Source organism: Pleurodeles waltl, chromosome 9, assembly GCF_031143425.1.
Source record: "Pleurodeles waltl isolate 20211129_DDA chromosome 9, aPleWal1.hap1.20221129, whole genome shotgun sequence".
Taxonomy (NCBI): Eukaryota; Metazoa; Chordata; class Amphibia; order Caudata; family Salamandridae; genus Pleurodeles; species Pleurodeles waltl.
The window spans coordinates 9371502-9399088 of record NC_090448.1 but is presented as its reverse complement, the minus strand read 5'-3'; the positions used below and the strand labels follow the sequence as shown (position 1 = coordinate 9399088).

Sequence of the window (27587 nt, the reverse complement as noted above, 5' to 3'; positions counted from 1 at the left end):
AGGACAGAGGAAGGCCAGGAGAAGCCATTGGAGCCCCCGCAGGTGATGGACACAGGGAGTCACAAGGGGGCCTCAACAGCACAACAAAACAGAAGTCCAACGTCAAAGGGGTTGATCTGGGAGTTGCAGAGTGCTGGAGACCAGGGCCTCTTGGCGCCTGAATATGATCCAGAGGAAGAGTAAACAAGCCTTTGCAAGAGCAACAGTCGCAGTGCACAGGGGTTCCAGTCCGGTGACAGGAGCATGGACCCACAGTCTCCACAGTTGGTTAGAAGACACACAGGACCCAGAGGAAACCACAGACCCACCACCTGTGATGCAGAGCCTTTCGATGTCCGTGGGACAGCAGACCCCACCAAGCGGTCAACATTGTTTTGAGGTGCCTGTGAATGCAGGGGAGGGACTCCTTCACTCCAAGGGAGATTCCTTCGTGCTTCCAGATGCAGTCTTTGAGACCATGAAGGATGCACAGCCTTGGATGTTTCAGAATTCTTGCAGGATCCAGAAAAGCAATGTTGCAATGACAACCTTCTCACCAGAAGCAGCCTTGTTCGGTTCCAGAGCAAACCAGCAGCGGTTGCAGAGGCCAGGAGCAGAAGATCTCTGGCAGAGAGTTCCTTGTAGAGTCATGCTCGACAAATCTGGGGAACCCACCCTCGGGGGAGCACTTAACCCTAAAAGTGGGTTGGTTACTCTCTGAAGTGACCCACCTATCAGTGGTGTCAGGGACATCCTCTACCTGCCCTAACCAGTCAGGAGCCTCTGCCCATCTAATTTCCAAGATGGCAGAATCAAGTGGCCACCTGCCAGAGCTCTGTGCACCTCCCAAAGGGAGGAGCTGGACACTGGGCTGGTCACTCCCCTGTCCTTTGTGCAGTTTCACCCCAGAGCGGGAACCAGGGGTTTCTGAACTGGTGCAAACTGGATTATGCAAGGAGGGCACGAAATGTGCTATTCAAAGCAGTTTGATGGCGCTCAGAGGCCACCCCACCCCACCCCAGCCCTTAAACACCTAATACACAGGGAGAGGTGGTCACACCCCTCCCCTGGAGGAAATCCTTTGTTCTGCCTGAGCCAGACTCCTCAGCATGAGGGTAGAACAGTGGGGTATGGGGTTGGCAGCAGCGTGGGCTGGCAGCCAGACCCAATAAGGCCGCATAGGCAGAACTAGGGGATCCTCTTAAGGAACCCCCAGAGTATAGGGGATCTTGCAACTAGCACTAGAATTGGTGTAGTTGCATGATTCCAGCATGTTTGATACCAAACATGCCTAGGCTCGGAGAAGCCATAATGTTGTTGGGCCACTGTGTCTACCAGTGTCCACTACATTCCTTAAGATGGCTTCCCCGCTCTTACAAAGCCCAGGTAGTGGAGTCTGGGGTTTGAAAGGGTACCCTGCTCATGCAAGGGTACCCTCACACCTGGGGACATGCACCCTGCCCTCAGGATGAAGGGCCCACCAGAGAGGTGACTTATAGTGTCTAAGTGCAGTGACCAGTATGAAAGGCAAGCCTTAAGGAATGCATGCACCGATTCACGCAGGCCTGCAGACACAGTTTGCAAAGGGCTCTCCTGGGGGGGCACAGTACATGCTGCAGTTCATGGAGGGGGGGAAACAATGCCCTGGGTACCTAAGTACCATATAGCAGGGACTTACATAGGCGCACAAAGATGCAGATTGTGGGTATAAAACCTTTACCAGCAACGAAACTTAGAGGCCAGAGCACAGCCGCAGGGTCCTGGTTAGCAGGATCCCAGTGAACGACAGTCTAAACACATTGACATCAGGCAAAAAGTGGGGGTAACAATGCTAGGAAGATTGTACTTTCCTACATGTACTTGCTGTATTGACAAACAGTAGCAGTGTGCTTTGAATAACGTTTTTATGTCAGCAGGAGCATCTCAAACATTTTGTGCTTTATGTAAAACAGTATGGTGTCCCAGTGCTTTGAGTAAAACCAGGTTACTAATGGGGATATGATAGTGAGGGAGCTGAAAACATGCAATGGAGCTGTACTTATTTTAGTCAGTAGTTTTGCTATTAGACATATGTTAGACAAATATTACAGAAGCACGTTTGCTATTTGAGGCACATAAAAATTTACTGCTTTACCCAGAACAACAACTTCCGGTCATATTTTGATGCCTGGTCACCCAGATGGCTGGTAAACACTTGTGCGAGGAGATCATCAAATCCTCTTCAATGACGGACCATACAGCAAATCTTGAATTTGACAAGATATTTTGTTTGTACTTGACTGCCTGTAGGTAGGCTAACTGGTAGTTATTTTAGATTTCTGTTGAAAAAATAAAAATGACAGTTGTTTATTTTCAGCGTTGTTATTGCCAGCTTTGACTTCAGGCCCAGTACTGGCTGTGTCTCCCACAGCACCTGTGGCCACAGTCTGGCAGCTGCTCTCTGCACATCTGTTTGCCTTTAAAGCGAAAAACATTCAGTAGAAGACCTAGTGCAGTTTGGGTTACAAATTAATACAGTTCTTACCCGATGTGTACTCTTGAATGATCTGCCAACCCTCCCCTGAAGTAAAGCAGTCTGTTACCCCACTGCAGACATGCCCTATATGTCACCAACAGCCTGCCTAGACTAACCCTTAAGAAACAAATGTGCCACTTTCACAGCCACCAGCATCAGAGCACTATGCACTTGTGTGGTCCCTGTTCCTGGACTTCACCATTGTGGAAGTCTTTACTGGTGAATGTGCATGGTGTGTTCTTGTATCTCCAGCCTTGCTCCCTTGTAGACTCCCTGTTGTCCTTGGGCATGAATGTGGAAGTCCTCACTGGTGATTGTGCATGGCATGCTATTGTATCTCTAGCCTTGCTTCCTTGGAGAACCCCTGTTGTCCCTGGACATGAATGTGGAAGTCCTCGCTGGTGAATGTGCATGGCATGTTCTTGTATCTCCAGCGTTGCTTCCCTGGAGAACCTGTGTGGTCCCTGTGAATGTGCATGGCATGTTACTGCATCTCCAGCCTTGCTTCCCAGGAGACCCCTTGTTGTCCCTGTACCTGGATATGAATGTGGAAGTCCTCACTGGTGAACGTGCACGGCATGTTCTTGCATCTCCAGCCTTGCTCCCTTGGAGACCCCCCTGTGGTCCCTGTACCTGGACATGAATGTGGAAGTCCTCACTGGTGAATGTGCATGGCATGTTCTTGCATCTCCAGCCTTGCTTCCCTGGAGACCCTGTGTGGTCCCTGTGAACGTGCATGGCATGTTCTTGCATCTCCAGCCTTGCTTCCCTGGAGACCCTGTGTGGTCCCTGTGAACGTGCATGGCATGTTCTTGCATCTCCAGCCTTGCTTCCCTGGAGACCCTGTGTGGTCCCTGTGAACGTGCATGGCATGTTCTTGCATCTCCAGCCTTGCTTCCCTGGAGACCCTGTGTGGTCCCTGTGAACGTGCATGGCATGTTCTTGTATCGCCAGCCTTGCTTCCCTTGAGACCCTGTGGTCCCTGTGAACGTGCACGGCGTGTTCTTACATCACCAGCCTTGCTCTCTTTGAGACCCCCTGTGGTCCCTGTATCTAAATATGAATGTGGGAGTCCTCACTGGTGAATGTGCATGGCATGTTCTTGTATCTCCAGCCTTGCTTCCCTGGAGACCCTGTGTACGTGCACGGCATGTTCTTGTGTCTCCAGATGTGCTTCCTTGGAGAGACCCCTTGTTGTCCCCGGACATGAATGTAGAAGTCCTTGCTGGTGAATGTGCATGGCATGTTCTTGTATCTCCAGCCTTGCTTCCCTAGAGACCCTATGTGGTCCCTGTGAATGTGCATGGCATGTTCTTGTATCACCAGCCTTGCTTCCCTGGAGACCCCCTGTGGTCCCTGTACCTGGATATGAATGTGGAAGTCCTCACTGGTGAATGTGCATGGCATGTTCTTGTGTCTCCAGACGTGCTTCCTTGGAGAGACCCCTTGTTGTCCCCAGACATGAATGTGGAAGTCCTCGCTGGTGAATGTGCATGGCATGGTCTTTCATCTCCAGCCTTGCTCCCTTGGAGACCCCCTGGGATCCCTGGACATGAATGTGGAGGTCCTCGCTGGTGAACGTGCATGTCATGTTCTTGTATCTCCCCCTTGCTTCCCTGGAGACCATGGGTGGTCCCTGTGAACGTGCATGGCATGCTCTTGTGTCTCCAGCCTTGCTTCCCTGGAGACCCTGTGGTCACTGAATGTGCATGGCATGTTCATGTATCTCCAGCCTTGCTTCCCTGGAGACCCTGTGGTCCATGTGAACGTGCATGGCATGTTCTTGTATCTCCAGCCTTGCTCCCTTGGAGATCCCCTGTGGTCCCTGTACCTGGACATAAATGTGGTGGTCCCCACTGGTGAATGTGCATGGCATGTTCTTGCATCTCCAGCCTTGCTCCTTTGGGGCCATCTACTTCCAGGAGGCTGTTGAAATCCTTGTTATTCCCAAGCTAAATTCTCTATCTAGGCGGGGGCAGGAGCTAGGGGCCTTTACGGTATTTGTAGGTTGTCCTTTCCCTCCACACAGATATTCACTTGGTTTCCCACATAGTCTTGTGTCTTTCCCCTGGAAAACCAACTTTACTATCGCACTTGGGAAACCTCCCTCTGTTGCACGACTTGACTCTTATTTATTGGAATTCGGGAGGAAAGATGTCCTTGTGGAGCGGTTTTAGAAGAGGGTATTTATCAATTAGAAAATGTCTTCTCCAGGAGATGTAGCCTTTGGGGTCCTTGATTCTGAAAGTTTTACTAGCACTGATATCCAGGTGGGCAGTGCAGCGTAAGGAGCCATTTATGAGTTATTGCCGCCTCAGCTTCTCCGTCCTGCCCTTAGGCGTGCCAACCCAAGAAGTGCGTACAGCTTTCACCTTCTGGTCCTATGTGGAGCAGCTGCCTGAATTATCAGCATCTTCGGACGAGAAAGCTAGTGCCAAGTCCCTGTTCTTGCTCCTGTTGTGGGCACTTACTGGGGCTAAACTTCTCCATTGGTTTGGTGATGCTCCATTCACTATCAGGACCGGACATTGTAATTGGATGTGAATTCAGTGTTTAAATAGTTTGAGCAGAGAGACTGGGAGGTGGGTGGGGAAAGGGAATTGTGGGGGATTCTCTCTCTCTGAATAAAACTGTTTGAGAAGGCAGCTCCCAGGCCCAGTGCATCCTAAGGCTGCTGAGATCAGAAGCCAGCAAGACTCTTTGGATTCAAGCAAGGGGCCTTTGTAGGTGTTTCTCAGGTAGCTCACTCTCTGGTGTCCCACCCAGGGGAGGCGCGTTTGAGTCTGGAGACCCCCTGTTCTCGCAGGCGGATAATAAGCTTCTGTTTCAGAAGCTCCACAGATCTTAGCCCAGGTCCCTTGTAGTGGGGCAGCCTCGTGTGTTAATAAAAATAGATCTGTGATCCAGTGTTAATGTGTTTACCTTGGTTCTTGTCCTACCTTGAAGCCATGGCATGTCTCTAGGATTGGAGTTGTATCATATTTACATAACAACATATATTTGTAAAGTTCACACTCATCTGTGGGTGTCCTGGCACTAAAATAACCGGTGTTTTATTTTCGCTGATGTTTCTGTAACCACCAATGTTGCTGCATTTTACAGGGCCCCTAGCTTGGTTGTAGTCGCGAGTGGTTTTTCGCAGTCAGACTTAGCTCTTGTTACGCTTTCAGCTTCCTCGAATAGTTTATTTAATCTTGGTAATTTCCGGTGTTAATCAGAGGGAGATATTGTGATGTTAGAGTTATCTGTTCGAATGTGAAAACTGGGGTTTTCACTTTCTCCTTCAGCATAATTTTTGTCAATCCCGAAATAGGGTAGTTACTTTTATTATGTTTTTTATGGGGTGAGTTGTTCCTGATACATGAAAGTAGTTTCTTGCCTCATGGAGGCTGAGTCACTTAGACCCCATCCAGGATTAGATCGGAGCACAAACTCCTCTCTGTGGTCTTGGTTATTGATACATTCTCTGGATAGTCGAGAATGTTGCTCGGGTGTCGTCAACATAGTTATGAAAAGACCCCCTGTGAGGGACATTGACTGTCCCTGTGTACTCAACGCCCCTTCTACCTGACACCCCATGAAAGGACCTCCTGTGAGGGACAGTGAGTGACCCTGTGTGCTCAGCGCCCCTTCTACCTGACACCCCATGAAAGGACCTCCTGTGAGGGACAGTGAGTGACCCTGTGTGCTCAGCGCCCCTTCTACCTGACACCCCATGAAAGGACCTCCTGTGAGGGACAGTGAGTGACCCTGTGTGCTCAGCGCCCCTTCTACCTGACACCCCATGAAAGGACCTCCTGTGAGGGACAGTGACTGACCCTGTGTACTCAACGCCCCTTCTACCGGACACCCCATGAGAGGAGGCGTCAGGTAGGATTAAGTCATCATGGGTGTGTGTTTGGGCCATCAGCTTTAGTAACATCCTAGCTGTGGAATTTACTGCATCCCGATTATCAAAAACATTTGTTTACAGATATGGAATGCCATTTTTAGCTGCCAAGTTGAGGCAAAATCCTGACTGCCACTTTTTCAAGACGTTGTCACTTTCTGGGCGCTTCTGTAACTGATTTGCTGACGCCTTTCTCCTGATCCCTCAAGACTGGGCCATAGCGCTTTCTCTCATCTGAATCAACATTATCTTTGGTATTCTGATGGTGCCCCATATTCTCCTGTGTAACAAAGACTGTCTCCACCAAGACAGGGTCAGAGATGTAGAAATGTTGTTAAACCGCCTTTGAAAGGCAGACATCACCTTGGCCTTCAGCGACTTCAGTAACCAGGTTACTGCTAACCGTGGCTTTTTGTTGCCTTTCAGAAGAACTGCTAGGTTATTTGTGTGAAGTATTTCTCTCAGATTGATAGTTTTCTTTCCAAAGAAACACTAGTGTTTCTCACACCATTTTGTTCTCCCTCCTCGAGTGTTCACTCACAGTAACTGGTCAGCGGCAGTCCTTCAAATCCTGAATAATTTCCTCAGTGTCAGCAGGCTTTCTGATCTTGGTTAAAGAATCGTTTTTATTATTATTATTATTATTATTATTATTATTATTATTATTATTATTATTATTATTATTATTATTATTATTATTATTATTATTATTATTATTATTATTATTATTATTATTATTATTATTATTATTATTATTATTATTATTATTATTATTATTATTATTATTATTATTATTATTATTATTATTATTATTATTATATATTTTTTTATATATTTTTTTTATTTTGCATCCAGGATGGCAGATTTGTGCTTTTCTCAATTATTTTTAGATTCTGTAAGTTCCTGCTCTAGGTTCTCCCAAACATCTACTCCTTTGCTTAACTGTCTCACTCTGGAAAGGCCTCCTGAGCCCTGAACTCTGTTTTTCTTTCCTTCAGCCAGTGGCTCCATGGACTCCTGCTTGATGATCTGGAATATGAAACCACAGATGAGGGGCTATCGCTTTGTGGGTCACAAAGATGCCATTCTATCCGTCCAGTTTTCACCATCTGGTCACCTGGTGGCTTCTGCATCTAGAGATAAAACTGTCCGTTTGTGGGTGCCAAGCGTGTAAGTATGGACCGAAAAAGCCTTACAACAGATGTCGAACCGCCCACTGTGCTGTAACATCTCTTCTCAGTGTTTGAAAGGAGGTTCCTTCGAGAGAGATGAGCAATGGGGAAGATTTGGCTCAAAGCTCTAACCCCTAAAAGTAGCTGCAGTGGTTGCCATGGGGGCCGAACTAATACTTTATTGATATTGGGCTCTTCAGAAGCTTTAAATAAACAGAATCTCTCTTTCTACATCCACTCTTCGTGTTGATGTTCATCTTTGGAAGCCTCCTCCCGAGGGAATTTAAAAATATTTAGCTATTGATTTGCTGGCAATATTTGGGCATTACCCAGTGTCGTACTGGCAAATCTGTACTCTTGACCTCACCCACGTCCCTGGAGGTCTGGGAAACATTTGTTTTCAAAAGTGTTGTGTCCCGTTATCTTAAGTTACTACGTGTGTTCATCCTTCATGGCTTGTTAGACTCTTCCTCGTATAAATGCCCTTTTGCGCCAATAGTACTTTGTTTTATGCTGTCCAAAATGTTTTTTTTTTTTGGGTGGTTTTGGGGAGTTGAGCTGGGATAAGACCGTCCTGATAAGTGTTTGTGTCTACGGCTCATGGTATGTTATGTTATAAAGATGTGGTGTGTACCCTTGATTTTGTAAAGCTATAGCTACACTTTGTGGATTAAAGCGAGTGCCCAGAGTAGGTTACAGACTCCGCCCTGAGGAAGCAGCGGATCATTTGGGGGCACTTGGATTTTTCACTCAAGTGACCTGCCGCCCACCTCACTCTACTGTTCGCCCAGGTAAAACCCCAGACTATTAAGTCAGACCCGCACCATAACTCGTGCTTGCTTTTGTAGGCACCCTGCACCTATGGATCTGGGTCTCACTCCCTTGAAGATGGCTGCCATAGTGACCGAGTTGAAGGGTCCATGGTAGCTTGAGGGCACCCTGCACCCATGGAAGCCTGGTTTCACTCCTTTAAAGATGGCTGTCCTGGACATCCCTGGCTATCTCCCAGTGTCTCCTTTAGCTGAGTCCTCATACCTAGCAGAAGGCATCAGCCTCCCATGCCTTAGTCCATGTGGCCTCAGCAGAGCACAGCGACTGCAGCGATCTCCTCGCAGGAGTCTCCATCCCATGGTGGACCAGTAGCTCTGCACTTCAAGCTTTATCAACCTCTCCGCTGCATTTGGCTCCTTGGTGGCCAGGTCTCCTTCAGAGAGTGCAGGTCTTTGCACGAGCACGCGGATGAGCTTTATTAGCATTACTCGTTTCATGTTTGTACTACGTGAAGCAAGTGCTCCAGAGACTGAGCTGTGGAGCAGAACCACACAGTAGAAGAAAGTGTTCGATGTGTTTGCATCGTCCACTGAAGACCAACACACAGGTGGAGTCACCTTAGAGCCTGTCGCCCCCCACTTGTTCCACTCTACGGGCTGCACAAGGAGGTGTTTACAGCCTTGATCGAGTCATTCTTGCAGTGTCAAGAGCTTTACAAAACACACACTCATACATACGTACACACAGACGTCTAGTAGTGTTAACGGCCTACAGGAGCAGAGAAATCACATTATAGTTTCTGTTTTGCAGAAGAATATGAAGCCAGAACACATGTGTGCAATGACTCCACACATCAGTAACCAGCATTTTACATCTTGGGTTCATGCTGTCCATGGACAGGCTGAAGGCTGTGTGTGTGTCTGGCTGGGGTATTCAAAGGACTTGTGTCCACCTGTGGTTCACAGCGTATCCTGATGTACTTATCACATAGTATGCATTCTTGTCCCCTGCATGCTCCATTGTCTGGGCTTCAGCATTATCACTGACGTAGCTCTGGACTGGTGAAAAACAATTCCCGTGTAGGTCTCTGGGAGCACAAGATCAATTAATCTGTACTTCTGTAGCGCGGCTTACACCTGCGGGGGCTCAAGGCACTATTGTGAGCGTGCTGCTCAATCGAATAGTCAGATCTTGAGGTCCTTCCTGAACTGTTTCAGTGATGCGGTCTGTCTGAGTTTGAGAGGTAGTGTGTTCTGTTTCTGGGCTGCGAGGTAGAAGGATCTTCCCCTTGCTGTGGTTTTTCGGATTCTGGGAATGGCTGCGAGGACAAGCTGGGAAGTGGAGTTGTCTGGGTGTGTACAAGGTCAGGCAGTGGTTGAGGTAGGCTGGTCCTGTGTTGTACAGTGCCTTGTAGGTGTGTGTCAGAAGCTTGTATGTGATGCGTTTGTTAACCGTGAGCCAGTGTAGGTCTTTGAGGTGGGAGGAGATGTGGCTGAGTCGGGGGATGTCCAGAATGAGCCTGGCTGCTGCATTCTGGATTCTTAGTAGTCTTGATTGCAGTTTCTTTATGATTCCGGCACAGAGTGTGTTGTTGGTGGGGATCCACTTGAAGATCTTTGAAAGAAGTCAATGGGTGTAGAAGCATGACCGCTTTGATTTGGCGGGTCATGGTCAGAGATGAGTCCAGGGTGATGCCCAGATTGCGTGCGTGGTTGGTGGGAGTGGGGGGTGTTTCCCTGGGCAGATGGCCACCATGAGTCATTCCAAGCATAGGGGGTGGAGCCCATTACAAGCATCCTTGTCTTGTCTGAGTTGAGTTTGAGGGAGCTGGCTTCCATCTAGCCGGTGACTGCTCTCATTCAGTTGTGAAAATTTCTCTTGGCTTTTGCTGGGTCGCTGGTCAGGGAGGGGATCAGTCGGGTGTTGTCGGAATAGGAGACGATGTTTAGGTCCTGTTTGATTTTGGTGAGCGGGGCCATGTAAATGTTGAAGATCGTCGGGCTGAGTGGGGATCCTTGGGATACTCTGCAGCAGGTTTCTTTGGGTTCCAGTGTGAACTGTGGTTGTCTGACACTCCGTGTCCTGGTGAGGAAGGAACTGATCCATTCCACTGCTTCATCGCGGGTGCCGGCGTCTGGAGAAGAGGGTGGCGTGGGACACGGTGTCAAATGCTGCGGAGAGGAGGATGAGTCCATCTGTGTTTCCGTGTCCAGGATACATTGCATTACCAGCATCATTTCAGCCTATGAAGAGATGCATAGGTTCCTCAGAGGAGCAGATGGAGATGTACCAAGGTCCAGGGGGTCAAAGGCCCACAGCATCCCAAGTGTAGCCGTCTTTTACTGTATACAACTAAGGTACAAGAGAGTAAGTTTATTTTCAAAGCACTACCTTGAGCCTTGGTGTTCTGGTTCAACAGGCTGTAAATCTGCGGTTAACCACAGGAGGTCTCACCTCTCCACAGGATTGTTGCAGCTTCCCCTTAAGACTGAAACGCACGCTTTGCACAGAGAATGTATACAAAAAAAGAATGACGTTTTTGAAACTACCTCGCTGCTGCATTTTTCTGCCAGGTTTTACTACATAGTGTGATTTGTTATTTTTTACCTTTTAAAAGATTACAAATAACAGAATCAGAATTGTTTAATGGGCTTATTATTTTATTTCACTTAGGACGTTTTTTTCTCATTTGTGTTTTGGGGTCCTGCATGTGGGCGAACATATCCAGTGTTTTGTGGATTTAATGTAGGTAACCTTGTAGGGATCTGGTGTTTCGGGTAAGCCACTTTTTCTTCTTGCGAACGGTATTGGTGTTGCAGCTTCTAATTAAAGGCAGATAATGGTTGTGTATTCACCAAGCTGCAGTCTGTTGTTCCAGCCACTACCCTAAGTTGAATGTGTCCTCCACAGACTTTGAGCCATCACCATGGCAGCAGATTCCTGTCTCCAGTGAGGTGGGTTCATCATCTACCTGCGCTGTACAGGTGTCAACCTTGGCTCTTCCTTTCCTTATTAGACTTACAAACCAGGCCCTGGGCTCTGCTTCCCTGCATGGGCTCCTCTTCCAGCCTCTCCCATTCCAGGTGGACTAGGCCTTGGGTGTTTCATCCTCCGTTGAGGTCGGTGTCACAACGTGCACATTAAACACAGCAGTTCTTTTACCCTGATCTCCACGCTCCAATGCATGCCCTGGGTCCTGAACCCCTAACTAGGGGTGCAGAAGATGAGCAAACCCAGCTGTGGTGCCTCTGCATGGTAAGCAGGGGTGCATCCACCCCTGTGTGCCCGACTGCATGTGTGACTGGTATCCGCACTATGTTTGCTCTTGCAATCGTGCTCATCTGGCGTGTGTGCCTGTCCACTGTGTAATGGCAATGCTGACATGACCTGACATTGTGATTAAAGTCTCTGATGCAGAACAGATCAATGCTGTTTCTATCCCGTGTGTGTGTGTGTGTGTGTGTGTGTGTGTGTGTGTGTGCGCACGCACGCACGACTGCCCGAGGGTGTCTTTCCCTGTCACATCCATGTGGTTGTGATATCTCTTAGTTAAGGAAAGTTGACAACAAATGAGTACGTCTGGCCCACCCAAGCCACGTGTGCTGTTGATTTTCAGTTCGTACCCTCGTTTCACTTTGTTTTTACCAGTATGCAAGTTGTGTGTGTGTGTGTGTAAAAGTAAGATGTCTGTAATAATGACGATAGATGCGATGTTTCAAGATGTAGGTTCTTTAATAGGAGTATCTTATCCACAGGAAAAGGAGACGACACAGGACAGCCAGCTCTTCAACAGGTCCCTCGGAATCCTCTGCCCCAACACTCTACTCTGATGTCAAAGATGACATCAGTACTAGAAATGAGGTCCAGAAATCCCTCACACTCTATTTTTGACATTCTACCACACACCTTCCCCTTCTAAACAATTACAACCCCTGTGACAAAAGGCATTAAAAAAAAATGAACCAATTAAAAAAAAAAAAAAAAAAACGAAAATACAAATACATAAAAAAACAATAATGAAACTATATACAGAAGAAAATTCACTAACATGAAAATCCTTATACCACCCACAAATATTTGAGAAATGTACACTTTCTTTGAGATGACCACACGGTTGAGATTTCACACCCTTCCATCTTTAATTTTCACCGCATTTCTGAAAAGCTTGATAACCTCAAATGGACCCTTAAACTTACTTACATACCTACCTAACCTAGGATTCCTAATTAGAACCTTGTCCCCAACCTTTACCTCAATTTTGCATGCATTCTTTCTCTTATCATAGCTTTCCCTCCTTTTTTCCAAGCATTTTCTTCCTTTTCTTTTTTCTTCCTTACTCTTGTCACACCATGTTACACACTCATTCTTGCCCCAACACACCCAACCTGGAGCCAGACGTGTGTTAGCCTTCCGGCCCCTGAAGACTTCAAACTGCACTTTACCCGTTGTGGTGTGAGGTGATAGTCTGTATGCATGAAGAAAATTCTTAAGACCATCCCTCCAATTCCTGCCAGCAGCAACCTCCAATTGTATACACTCCTTTATGCATTTATTAAACCTTTCCACTGTACCATTGCCTTCGGGATGATACAAAGAACACTTTCTGTGTGTAATACCTCTGGACTTGAAATACTCTTCCATTTCATTTGACACAAACTGGGGTCCATTGTCAGTAAGAATAGTATTGGGTAAACCCTCACGACTAAAAATCTCATTAAAGAAATCAATCACTTTCTTGGCTTCCATACTACCACTGATGGTTATCTCGGCCCATCTCGAAAACTGGTCCACCAGAACTAAAACATAGTTACCTACTCCTTTCCCATAGATTGGTCCTACCACATCAACTGCCACAACATCCCATGGTTTGATAGAAACTTCTCGAGTGCACATTGGTGGTATTCTTGTTTTGTATACGTTATCGCTATTGCAGCAATCATGACAATCTCTCACTTTTCTTTCAATCATAAGATCCATGCCTGGCCACCAATAGTTAAGGCAAATCCTTGCTTTTGTTTTGCTCATGCATTGATGTCCTTCATGTCCTAATTCAATGATCCTCTCAAAGAAACTGGGACAACTAATCTGAACCCACGCAACAAAATTCCATTCTCTACAGACAATTCATCTCTCACCTTCCAAAATCCTCCCAGCTCTTCATCCCCCTTCACATATGAATTCCATCCACTGCTGTGTTCTTTACATACTCGTCGTAACACAGCATCCTCCAAAAATGCTCTCAACCACTCATCTTGTTCGACAATACCTCTTGTCACATTACAAACACTAATAACATCCTCTTGGTTCTCTCCCGAACTACTCTCTACTTCCGTACTCAGTCTGACAAGCAATCCGCAACCTTATTACTAGGACCTGGAACATAAAGCATTTTGAATGCAAAATCTTGTAATCCCACTATCCACCTACTAATCCTTCCAGAGATCAAATCCAGTCCTTTTTTCATAAAAACTTCCACTAGAGGTTTGTGGTCAGTGAAAATTTGAAATTCTTTTCCCCACACAAAATTTTTCAATTTATTAACCGCCCAAAACACACTCAAGGCTTCCTTCTCAATCGTAGAGTAATTTGCCTCCGCTCCTCGCAAAGTCCTAGAGCAGTACACAACTGGTTTCAGATTGTGCTCACCTACATCCTGTAAACGTACTGCCCCAAGTCCCTTTACACTGGCATCAGTCATAATTACACACACCTTACTGGGATCAAATGAACTTAAACTTCCAACTGATGTCAATTCTCTCTTTATACTTTCAAATTATTTTTTGCACTCATCATCCCACACAAATTCTCTCCCTTTCTTCAACAGTTCTCGCATATTGGTCGTTTTCGATGCTAAATTTGGCAAACATTTAGCATGAAACTCAACCATTCCCAAAAAGGATAACGATTCCTCCCTCTTCTCTGGTTCACGTAACCTTAAAATGTTCATCACAAGATCCTCCTTAGGACACACCCCTTTTGAAGTTATCCTATGACCTAAATACTCTACCTCAGACCTACAGAAAAAACATTTTTTAATTTTAAGAGTCAACCCATGCTCTCTTAAAATTGCTAACACCCTCCTGACTCTTGTATCATGCTCCTCTTCAGTCTGTGCGTGAATTAGGATGGCGTCTTGGAAGCATTTGACCCCTGGTTCTGAGCCAAACAAATTGTACATTAAACGCTGAAACACAGCTGCTGCAGACACTAGGCCAAAAGGCATCCTTCTGAACCTGAAAGTTCCAAAAGGTGTTATGAACGTGGTGTAGTCCCTTGAATCTTCAGGTAAAATGACCTGATGATATGCTGATGTTAGGTCCAATTTGCTGAAATACTTGGACCCATGTAGCAGTGTGACCATTTCCGTTATGTTGGGTACCGGAAATTGATCACTCACTACACATTTGTTAAGATTCCTCAAATCCACACACAGTCTAATGTCGCCAGACTGTTTACATGCGACTTCTATTGGTGACACCCATTCCGACGATTCCACTGGCTCGATTATTCCATCCTTGCATAGTCTCTGTATTTCTTTCTCCACGTCATCTTTCATTGCAATAGGAATGGGACGCACCTTAGATACTACCGGAACCGATCCTTTTTTAACTCTTATACGATGAACGTACTTCTTAAGACAACCCAGTTTGTTGCTGAATACATCCTCATAATCATTGACAAAACTTGGTAAGGTATCTTCATTGATTCCTTGCACAGAGAACTCAGACACATTTTGCACGTTCTCAATAAATTCTTCTCTAATCATTACGGGTGTAGCAGAGTTGGGATCCAGAATGACATTCAAATCCCGTTGGTGTGGCCAACTCAAAACACTATCTCCTTTGACCGGCACTTACATTTTCCCAAAAATAGTGTTCTTCCTAAATGAAATTTCCGACTCAAAATATCCCCTTAGCTGAATAGTTTGACCACCATATGCTCCCGGAATAACATCTGGATCCTTTAAATGAACTTTGTCACTCAAATGCTTGTCAAAAAACTCATTAGATAACGTCAGCCATGCTCCAGAGTCAAATAACACTTCTGTGTCTTTGTTTAAAATGGAAACAATGTCTCTTGGATGACTCCTTTTCTGAGTGTTTGCTGAGATTGTCAAAATACAATCCTCCACCACGTTCACAGACGCTTGACTTTTACTTGCCTTACAACATTTGGCAAAGTAACCCCTTTTATTGCACAACCTGCAGATGATATTGGCCGCTGGACATTTCTTATATGAAGCAAAATGACCAACATTCCCACATTGGAAACACTTTAAGTCCTTCGATTTAAACCACTGTCCTTGAGTCACTTTATCTTCTTCCTTCACACTAGAACCTTCTTTACTTAGGTCTTCTTTTTTTTTTTAACGACTTTGTTGACTGAAAAGTGATTTCCTCTTTCTAACTCTTCCACACAGGCTAAAGTGTGTTCCACTCCCTTAGCTAACACTATTACTTCATGTAAAGAAGGATCATCTTTGCTCCATAATTCCTGACGAATTTTATCACTTGAACATCTTAACATGAATTGGTCTCTGATTCGTTCCTCAATGGTGACTCCAAATTTACATGTAGATGCTAACTTTCTCAAAGCTGTAATATAGTCTTCAATACTTTCCCCAGGTTGTTGTTGTTCTCATACCAAAATGGTACCGTTCTAAAATAGTACCAACTTTAGGTAAAAAATGTAGGTCCATTTTTTTCAAACATATCTCGAACTCATTTAAATCTGCCCCTTCATCTCCTGTGTCTCGTTGCCACTTGTAATAATGACGATAGATGCGATGTTTCAAGATGTAGGTTCTTTAATAGGAGTATCTTATCCACAGGAAAAGGAGACAACACAGGACAGCCAGCTATTCAACAGCTCCCTCTGAATCCTCTGCCCCAACACTCTACTCTGATGTCAAAGATGACATCAGTACTAGAAATGAGGTCCAGAAATCCCTCACACTCTATTGTTGACATTCTACCACAATGTCCTATTTCTAACGCGTTTTATGCACCCGCTCTGGTTTTCCATTCGACTTAATAAGGTATTAATCCGCCTTTCCTTTAGAATCGATACGTATGAGTGCATACATGTAGTAATTAGATGGAGATCTTGATTGTCCCTGGTGAAGGCCTTTGTCCTGTCTGGACATTATCACAGGCTGAAACATGTTTGCACCTTCATGGATGTATCAGTCATAAGCACTCGTCACTCACCCCTTTTGTCATTTTTTTAACTTACTTGTGGTACACTAAATAAAAATAAATGTATTTGGCTCTACCTTGAGGTAATCTTAGTACCCTGGATCCCTTCCCATAATCCAGTAGCTTCTTACAAAGAACTCCCACAGAAAGAGGTTCAGCACATCCTGGTAGCCTATGTACAAGGAATGGGTAAGGCCACTGACAGTGAAGCATGCCACAAGGGTGGGCGAGGCTTCCTTTTCTAGGGATGTCTTTTGGTAATTTCTAAGGTCATTACCACTTACAGTTGTCGCATTCATTGTGCAATATTGTTTTATATTTACATGGGATGTCATGTTGTGTTTTGCCCTTGTCGTCTCACTCTGTGATTTTAAAGTGAAGTCAGGTACCTAGAGGGAGCACACCAGGGGAGCCCTCATGGACAGCGTGAGACAGCTATCCATGTTTTAGGGTGGTCCCATACACCGTTTTGAGAGTTATTACTATAATCAAAACTTTTTTTCTGTGTAAAAGACGACTGTGGTCTAGTGACTTCTCTTCTGTGAAGTCCTGTTTTTTCCTGAGCCTCCGATCCTTTCAGGCCTTCAGAGTGTGTATTAAGCGCGTGTATGTGCAGTGGTTGTGTTGCACTTGTGTGTCAGTACTGAGACCACTGGTATTTATTTTGGATGGACCCTGGTTTAGCCTTGCACAAGCTGGGGGGCGGGTGCAGTTCCCCTGGACAGCGAGAGTGTATTGACTGCTTGCTTATGGCTGGGGGGTGAACCCCCAGACACTGATGTGGCGAGATTGGCTGTAGGGTAACTCTTAGATATTTATTCAGGTCCTTGTTAGCAGAGGGCCCCTGATTAGTTCTTCCTGAACACTGCGTCGTGGTAGGGGGCGCGGGGTGGCCTCTGGAAGGCTCTAGATCGGTCCTGTCCGAATTACTGTTTCAGAAAGGCAGTCGCCAGCCAGGGGCAGAGGTCTGACACCTCAGTGGGCCCTTGTTTTGAGTTGTCCTGCTGGACTGATCACCTTCAACAAGGCTGTGTCTGCGCTGCAGTCAGAAAATTACATTAGAAAAGAAAGAGACTCAGAACGGTTCTAAAACCTTAGATAGCAGATCTGCATCTCCTGTTTGAAAAATGATATGAATGTGGGATCCAAAGAGCTCCAGTGTGTTCTAGTTCCATATTCTTCATGACCAGGGAAGCCAGTGCCCTGCAGAGAACTCTAGGGACTGCTGTGTGACCAGGGCTGGTGTCTGCGTGGCAGAGAGCATCACCTGATGTCTGCACTTATTGCTGGAAGGGCTGCATGCCTTACTCCTGCCACAGCAAAAACCCAGACGAAGCTGACAGAGAGGGAACAAAGCCAGGAGTGATCTGTGCTGTGGAAGGTCTCCCAGTCTCTCGACTTTCAAAGCCCCATCCTCGTGCATTCTGCCATCCTGTGGTGCATCTGAGAAACTGGTGCTGCCGCCTCCCAGCGTCGGAGCTGAAGATCCCTTGTTGCTGCGGAAGCTGTTATCAGGGCCGGTCTGCAGCTGCCAGGGATCTGCGCCCGCTGCCAGGGATCTGCGCCCGCTGCCAAGGATCTGCGCCCGCTGCCAAGGATCTGCGCCCGCTGGTGAACCATGCTGCAGTGCCTGAGCGCCTGTCTTCATTTGGCACGGGAGGCCGCAGTGACCAAAACCAGCGCAAACCTTGCAGACCTGCCCCTCTAACCCACCGACCAGTGTGTACACTGAGAGCGCTGCTGCTGTAGCAGGAGTGAGTACGCGGAGGGCGCCTGCCAGTGGCACCCGCGCCACAGCTCCACCAGCCGCCCTGCCAGTGGCACCCGCGCCACAGCTCCGCCAGCCGCCCTGCCAGTGGCACCCGCGCCACAGCTCCGCCAGCCGCCCTGCCAGTGGCACCCGCGCCACAGCTCCGCCAGCCGCCCTGCCAGTGGCACCCGCGCCACAGCTCCGCCAGCCGCCCTGCCAGTGGCACCCGGCGTCACAGCTCCCCCAGCCGCCCTGCCAGTGGCACCCGGCGTCACAGCTCCCCCAGCCGCCCTGCCAGTGGCACCCTGCGTCACAGCTCCCCCAGCCGCCCTGCCAGTGGCACCCGGGCCACAGCTCCACCAGCCGCCTCCTGCCAGTGGCACCCGCGCCACAGCTCCACCAGCCGCCTCCTGCCAGTGGCACCCGCGCCACAGCTCCACCAGCCGCCTCCTGCCAGTGGCACCCGCGCCACAGCTCCACCAGCCGCCTCCTGCCAGTGGCACCCGCGCCACAGCTCCACCAGCCGCCTCCTGCCAGTGGCACCCGCGCCACAGCTCCACCAGCCGCCTCCTGCCAGTGGCACCCGCGCCACAGCTCCACCAGCCGCCTCCTGCCAGTGGCCCCGGTGCCACAGCTCCACCAGCCGCCTCCTGCCAGTGGCCCCGGTGCCACAGCTCCACCAGCCGCCTCCTGCCAGTGGCCCCGGTGCCACAGCTCCACCAGCCGCCTCCTGCCAGTGGCCCCGGTGCCACAGCTCCACCAGCCGCCTCCTGCCAGTGGCACCCGCGCCACAGCTCCACCAGCCGCCCTGCCAGTGGCCCCGGTGCCACAGCTCCACCAGCGGGTAGAAGCGAGGCCTGGCTATAAACGAAGCATGCCCAGCCCTTGGGTAATCCAGAAAGACCCAGCCCTGCGCCTAACTACTGCCCGTGCCCCGTCCATACACCAGGGACCGGAGACATCAGCACCCGCCTACAGCAAGCAGAGGCCACCGGAGGGGGTGCAGATGACCTTACACTCCTGCATCTTAAGTCTCGTTGGCCTGGTTACTATTTTGTTTCGCTGTGAGGTGAATGTACGTTTTTTTGTGTCTAAAAGATGTGCACTGTGCTGGCAATGTCATTGTGCCTCTTGGCTGGTTCTTCACTTCCAAGCTCTTATCCCATCCTCCCAAACCCTCCCTGAGAAGCCTTTAGAGCTCGCCTGGCCTGCTGTGTTCTTCTCGCACAGACCTCCCTTCAGTTTCTTAAGTGTCAAATTATTCCAAGAGGTGGGACATGTGTGCGCTGTGGCCGGTGCCACATGATTCGGCCTCTAGAACGCGCCGTTCACTTTTCACGACCCCTTGACGCCAGGACTCAGTCAATGGGCAGGCCCAAGACTGAAAGCCAACTGAACTGCAACCACCCCACAACTCGCTGAGCAGTACTTCAGTGAGATGTATTTCAGGTAACAATCCAGTCAGAGACCTTTCTGGGCTAGTTGGTGGAAACGATCATCCAGGGAGGATCTACTCGAAAATTCCTAGGAAACGAGGGATACATTGTAGCAGCAAAAACAAACACTGGCAGCAGCAACTTTAGCAAAAGTTTAAATACCCAGAAAAACTCCAATATGATTGCTGTAGGTTTTTATAGCATCCATCTTCATTTTGCTATTTCTTGGCACAAAGCTCATTGGAGTGCAGCAGAAATTCGGGAGCCTCATCTGAGTTTGAAAACTGGTTCCCACCTGCACCTGTCTGAGGATGAGGCGCGGGTCCGGTGGGATCAGAGCCTGCCATTCACTCCTCAGGTGAACGCCGAGCACTCCCTCCCCGGGAGCCTTCAGTAAGAAGGAGTGATTACTTGTGTGCGGCCTGACGCCTTCTCTAACCTCTCACTTCATGTAGTCCGCTTTTAAACATTATTATTTCATTATTATCAAAACTCTCAGAATACACAACCGACAGTGGCCTGAAGCGCCCTCGCTGCTTTCCATCCTGGGAGACCGTTCCTTTGAACACCGAGACGGGTAGTTATTAAACTTCACAAACCAATAGTCATTGACCTAGAACAGTCAGCTTTTGGAAAATATCTGCAAACGTGACGATCATGTTACTCACAGAAATACCAAACTAAATGTGCATTCTTAACTCGCACATATTCACATGTCAGTCGAGAAGGGGAATAATTTGAAAAGTCATAATGATCATGCCATACTGAAGTGGGTATCTGTCAGCTTCTCTGCAAATCCTGGTAACTTGCAGAAGGTTTCAAAGGTTGTTGTGTTTGTGTTTTTTTTTTTTTTTGCTTTTTCACGTTTACTTGAAAATCAGGACACGTGACAATTTATTTTCAAAAGTTAAACTTACAAAGAATTCTTTTGTATGCATATCAAAGGTCATAGAAAACTAAAAAATGTCAAGTTTTTAGAAAAACGTCTGCATACGTTCTCCGTCTCAGTCTTACTGTAAGAAAATGCCTCCTTGGCATGGTCACCCCCTGACTTTTTGCCTTTGCTGATGCCAAGTTATGATTTGAAAGTGTGCTGGGACCCTGCTAACCAGGCCCCAGCACCAGTGTTCTTTCCCTAACCTGTACTTTTGTTTCCACAATTGGCACACCCTGGCATCCAGGTAAGTCCCTTGTAACTGGTACCCCTGGTACCAAGGGCCCTGATGCCAGGGAAGGTCTCTAAGGGCTGCAACGTGTCTTATGCCACCCTGGGGACCCCTCACTCAGCACAGACACACTGCTTGCCAGCTTGTGTGTGCTAGTGGGGATAAAACGACTAAGTTGACATGGCACTCCCCTCAGGGTGCCATGCCAACCTCACACTGCCCATGGCATAGATAAGTCACCCCTCTAGCAGGCCTTACAGCCCTAAGGCAGGGAGCACTATACCATAGGTGAGGGCATAAGTGCATGAACACTATGCCCCTACAGTGTCTAAGCAAAACCTTAGACATTGTAAGTGCAGGGTAGCCATAAGAGTATATGGTCTGGGAGTCTGTCATGCACGAACTCCACAGCACCATAATGGCTACACTGAAAACTGGGAAGTTTGGTATCAAACTTCTCAGCACAATAAATGCACACTGATGACAGTGTACATATTATTGTAAAATACACCCCAGAGGGCATCTTAGAGATGCCCCCTGAAACCATACCCGACTTCCAGTGTAGGCTGACTAGTTTTAGCAGCCTGCCACACACCAGACATGTTGCTGGCCACATGGGGAGAGTGCCTTTGTCACTCTGTGGCTAGTAACAAAGCCTGTACTGGGTGGAGGTGCTTCACACCTCCCCCTGCAGGAACTGTAACACCTGGCGGTGAGCCTCAAAGGCTCACCCCCTTTGTTACAGCACCCCAGGGCAATCCAGCTAGTGGAGTAGCCTGCCCCCTCCGGCCACGGCCCCACTTTTGGCGGCAAGGCCAGAGGAGATAATGAGAAAAACAAGGAGGAGTCACTGGCCAGTCAGGACAGCCCCTAAGGTGTCCTTAACTGAGGTGACTCTGACTTTTAGAAATCCTCCATCTTGCAGATGGAGGATTCCCCCAATAGGATTAGGGATGTGCCCCCCTCCCCTCAGAGAGGAGGCACAAAGAGGGTGTAGCCACCCTCCGGGCTAGTAGCCATTGGCTACTAACCCCCCACACCTAAACACACCCCTAAATTGAGTATTTAGGGGCTCCTAGAACCTAGCAAGATAGATTCCTGCAACCTAAGACGAAGGACTGCTGACCTGAAAGCCCTGCAGAGAAGACTGAAACACCAACTGCTTTGGCCCCAGCTCTACCGGCCTGTCTCCCCACATCAAGAAAAACTGCAACAGCGACTCGTTCCACAGGGTCGGAAAGGACCAAGAACTCCCGAGGACAGCGGCTCTGCTCCAAAGAAGAAACCTCTTTACAACAAAGAAGCAACTTTTAAAGACAACACGTTTCCCGACGGAAGCATGAGACTTTGCACTCTGCACCCGACGCCCCCGGCTCGACTTGTGGAGAAACAACACTACAGGGAGGACTCCCCAGCGACTGCGAGCCGTGAGTAGCCAGAGTTGGCCCCCCTGAGCCCCCACAGCGATGCCTGCAGAGGGAATCCAGAGGCTCCCCCTGTCCGCGACTGCCTGCTTCTAAGAACCGGACGCCTAGTAAGGACACTGCACCCGCAGCCTCCAGGACCTGAAGGATCCGACCTCCAGTGCAGAAGCGACCCCCCAGGTGGCCCTCTCCCTTGCCCAGGTGGTGGCTACCCCGAGCCCCCCCCCCTTGCCTGCCAGCTTCGCTGAAGAGACCCCTGGGTCTCCCATTGAACTTCATTGCAAACCCGACGCCTGTTTGCACTCTGCACCCGGCCGCCCCCGTGCCACTGAGGGTGTACTTTTTGTGCTGACTTGTGTCCCCCCCCCCCCCCCCCCCCCCCCCCGGTGCCCTACAAAACCCCCCTGGTCTGCCCTCCGAAGTCACGGGTACTTACCTGCTGGCAGACTGGAACCGGGGCACCCCCTTCTCCATTGAAGCCTATGTGTTTTGGTCACCACTTTGACCTCTGCACCTGACCGGCCCTTAGCTGCTTGTGTGGTAACTTTGGGGTTGCTCTGAACCCCCAACGGGTGGCTACCTTGGACCCAACTTTGAACCCTGTAGGTGGTTTACTTACCTGCAAAACTAACAAATAATTACCTCCCCCAGGAACTGTTGAAAATTGCAGTGTCCAGTTTTAAAATAGCTTATTGCCATTTGTGTGAAAACTGTATATGCTATTTTGCTAATTCAAAGTTCCTAAAATTCCTAAGTGAAATACCTATCATGTAAAGTATTGTTTGTAAATCTTGAACCTGTGGTTCTTAAAATAAACTAAGAAAATATATTTTTCTATATAAAAACCTATTGGCCTGGAATTGTCTTTGAGTGTGTGTTCCTCATTTATTGCCTGTGTATGTACAACAAATGCTTCACACTACTCCTTTGATAAGCCTACTGCTCGACCACACTACCATAAAATAGAGCATTAGAATTATCTCTTTTTGCCACTATCTTACCTCTAAGGGGAACCCTTGGACTCTGTGCATGCTATTTCTTACTTTGTAAGTGTAGGAAGTTGGCTCTGTATGCACTATTTCAATCTCCAGAAAACTTTGTGAAGGAGGGAAATCACCAACTCTTAAACTCTACCAGTGGAAGAACACTGCACACCCGGATCACCATCTCTTCACGGTCAGTACTCTACCAGAGGAAGAACACTGCACACCCGGATCACCATCTCTCCGTTGTCAGTACTCTACCAGTGGAAGAACACTGCACACCCGGATCACCATCTCTTCACTGTCAATACTCTACTACTGGAAGAACACTGCACACCCGGATCACCATCTCTTCACGGTCAGTACTCTACCAGAGGAAGAACACTGCACACCCGGATCACCATCTCTCCGTTGTCAGTACTCTACCAGTGGAAGAACACTGCACACCCGGGTCACCGTCTCTTCGCTGTCAGTACTCTACCAGTGGAAGATCACTGCACACCCGGATCACCATCTCTTCGCTGTCAGTACTCTACCAGTGGAAGAACACTGCACACCCGGATCACCATCTCTTTGCTGTCAGTACTCTACCACTGGAAGAACACTGCACACCTGGATCACCATCTCTTCACTGTCAATACTCTACCACTGGAAGAACACTTCACACCCGGATCACCATCTCTTCACGGTCAGTACTCTACCAGTCGAAGAACACTGCACACCCGGGTCACCATCTCTTCACGGTCCGTACTATACCAGTGGAAGAACACTGCACACCCGGGCCACCATCTCTTCGCTGTCAGTACTCTACCAGAGGAAGAACACTGCACACCCGGATCACCGTCTCTCCGCTGTCAGTACTCTACCAGTGGAAGATCACTGCACACCCGGATCACCGTCTCTCCGCTGTCAGTACTCTACCAGAGGAAGAACACTGCACACCCGGATCACCGTCTCTCCGCTGTCAGTACTCTACCAGAGGAAGAACACTGCACACCCGGATCACCGTCTCTTCGCTGTCAGTACTCTACCACTGGAAGAACACTACACACCTGGATCACCGTCTCTTCACTGTCAATACTCTACCACTGGAAGAACACTTCACACCCGGATCACCATCTCTTCACGGTCAGTACTCTACCAGTGGAAGAACACTGCACACCCGGGTCACCGTCTCTTCGCTGTCAGTACTCTACCAGTGGAAGATCACTGCACACCCGGATCACCATCTCTTCGCTGTCAGTACTCTACCAGTGGAAGAACACTGCACACCCGGATCACCATCTCTTTGCTGTCAGTACTCTACCAGTGGAAGAACACTGCACACCCGGATCACCATCTCTCCGCTGTCAGTACTCTACCAGAGGAAGAACACTGTACACCCGGATCACCATCTCTTCGCTGTCAGTACTCTACTAGTGGAAGAACACTGCACACCCGGATCACCATCTCTCCGCTGTCAGTACTCTACCAGAGGAAGAACACTGCACACCCGGATCACCATCTCTCCGTTGTCAGTACTCTACCAGTGGAAGAACACTGCACACCCGGGTCACCGTCTCTTCGCTGTCAGTACTCTACCACTGGAAGAACACTGCACACCCGGGTCACCATCTCTTCACGGTCAGTACTCTACCACTGGAAGAACACTGCACACCCGGGTCACCATCTCTTCACGGTCAGTACTCTACCACTGGTAGAACATTGCACACCCGGATCACCATCTCTTCGCTGTCAGTACTCTACCAGTGGAAGAACACAGCACACCCGGGTCACCATCTCTTCACGGTCAGTACTCTACCAGTGGAAGAACACAGCACACCCGGGTCACCATCTCTTCACGGTCAGTACTCTACCAGTCGAAGAACACTGCACACCCGGGTCACCATCTCTTCACGGTCAGTACTCTACCAGTGGAAGAACACTGCACACCCGGGCCACCATCTCTTCGCTGTCAGTACTCTACCAGAGGAAGAACACTACACACCCGGATCACCGTCTCTCCGCTGTCAGTACTCTACCAGTGGAAGATCACTGCACACCCGGATCACCGTCTCTCCGCTGTCAGTACTCTACCAGAGGAAGAACACTGCACACCCGGATCACCGTCTCTCCGCTGTCAGTACTCTACCAGAGGAAGAACACTGCACACCCGGATCACCGTCTCTTCGCTGTCAGTACTCTACCACTGGAAGAACACTACACACCTGGATCACCGTCTCTTCACTGTCAATACTCTACCACTGGAAGAACACTTCACACCCGGATCACCATCTCTTCACGGTCAGTACTCTACCAGTGGAAGAACACTGCACACCCGGGTCACCGTCTCTTCGCTGTCAGTACTCTACCAGTGGAAGATCACTGCACACCCGGATCACCATCTCTTCGCTGTCAGTACTCTACCAGTGGAAGAACACTGCACACCCGGATCACCATCTCTTTGCTGTCAGTACTCTACTAGTGAAAGAACACTGCACACCCGGATCACCATCTCTCCGCTGTCAGTACTCTACCAGAGGAAGAACACTGCACACCCGGATCACCATCTCTCCGTTGTCAGTACTCTACCAGTGGAAGAACACTGCACACCCGGGTCACCGTCTCTTCGTTGTCAGTACTCTACCACTGGAAGAACACTGCACACCCGGGTCACCATCTCTTCACGGTCAGTACTCTACCACTGGAAGAACACTGCACACCCGGGTCACCATCTCTTCACGGTCAGTACTCTACCACTGGTAGAACATTGCACACCCGGATCACCATCTCTTCGCTGTCAGTACTCTACCAGTGGAAGAACACAGCACACCCGGGTCACCAATTCTTCACGGTCAGTACTCTACCACTGGAAGAACACTGCACACCCGGGTCACCGTCTCTTCACTGTCAGTACTCTACCAGTGGAAGAACACTCCACCCTTGGACCACCCCCTACATCCACCACCCATGCACGCAATCTCTGCATCATACTGAGCTCCTCTCTCTCCATGACTCAGCCAATCAACGCCATATCATCCTCCTGCTTCAACACCCTTTGCATGCTACGCAAGACTTTCAAATGGATTCCTTTAGAAACAAGAACGACGGTCACCCACGCCCTCCTAAGCAGCAGACTGGACTACAGCAACGCCCTCTACGCAGGGACCACAGTCAAGCTTCAGAGAACTCCAGCGCATCCAGAACGCAGCCGCAATTCTCATCCTCAACCGCCCTCGCCACAAACAAATCTCCACCCACCTCAGATCCCTACACTGGCTGCCCATCAACAAAAGGATCATTTTCAAAATCCTTGCCCACACTCACAAAGCCCTCCACGGTCCCAGATGCCTACCTCAACGAACGAATCAACTTCCACAAACCAACTCGACAGCTCTGCTCCGCCGACCTCGCCATCGCAAAAGTCCCCCGCATCCAACGCACCACTCCCGGCAGCAGATCCTTCTCCCACCTCGCCGCCAAGACCTGGAACTCCCTCCCCACCAACCTACGCAAGACCCAGGGCCTCCTAAGCTTCAGAAAGCACCTCAAAACATGGCTCTTCGAGCAAAAACTCCCCTTAACTCCCTCCCCCCACCCGAGCGCCTTGAGACCCTACCGGGTGAGTAGTGCAGTTAAGAAATTTGTTTGATAGGCCACGAGCCAAGCAGGTTGTGGCCATAGAGCGGTGAAGGGCCATAGATCTGCAACATTTTGAAGGCATTGAGTCTATGGGAGAGCAGTAGAATCCATCCGGGGGGGGGGGGTGGCTGGTGCTCCACAGCCGCCAGTCCAGTGCATTGCTGCAGGAGTATGAAGGATGCAGCACACACAGCAAGCCAACAGTCTCAGTCATGGGACTCCCCAACATCTCCACAGAAGTCAAGAAGTATGGTCTGGGTTGTACCTGCGGGCCGCATGGTGGTGGTCTGGGCTGGGTGTAAGGTGGGCGTAGGGGAAGCAAAGCGCATACATCTAGTGGCTGAATTGAATAATGTGAAACCAGAAAACCTGGGATCAATCCCGGCTTCCCCACTTGAGCAAACAGTGTGATCCTAGGCAACTATTTTATTTCTCTTCACCTCCTTTACTTTATTATCAAATATAATATGACCTCAAAACGCATGACTATTCTGATGTACTAACGTGAAATGCTTCCGCACAATAATGAAATGTACTTTTTGAATTTTGAAAAGACTTGACCATATATTTACACGTTTCTTGCAAGGTGTCTTTCAGATGGAGATGCTTCTGAAGTTACTTGGTGGAAGACGCCTTATTTTCTAGTTTCCCTTTACTTCAGTATAAGTTTTCCTGTTTTAGTA

The 27587-nt window shown here is 48.6% G+C and overlaps 1 protein-coding gene across 1 annotated transcript in view; it reads left to right on the top strand.

Moving 5' to 3' along the window:
- The window catches only part of POC1A (POC1 centriolar protein A), a 125285-nt gene that overhangs the window by 7162 nt on the left and 90536 nt on the right, over positions 1–27587 (top strand). Inside the window, exon 3 of the mRNA XM_069206099.1 lies at positions 7382–7553. Coding sequence (XP_069062200.1) covers positions 7382–7553 — 172 coding nt within the window. The remainder of the gene's footprint in view (positions 1–7381; positions 7554–27587) is intronic.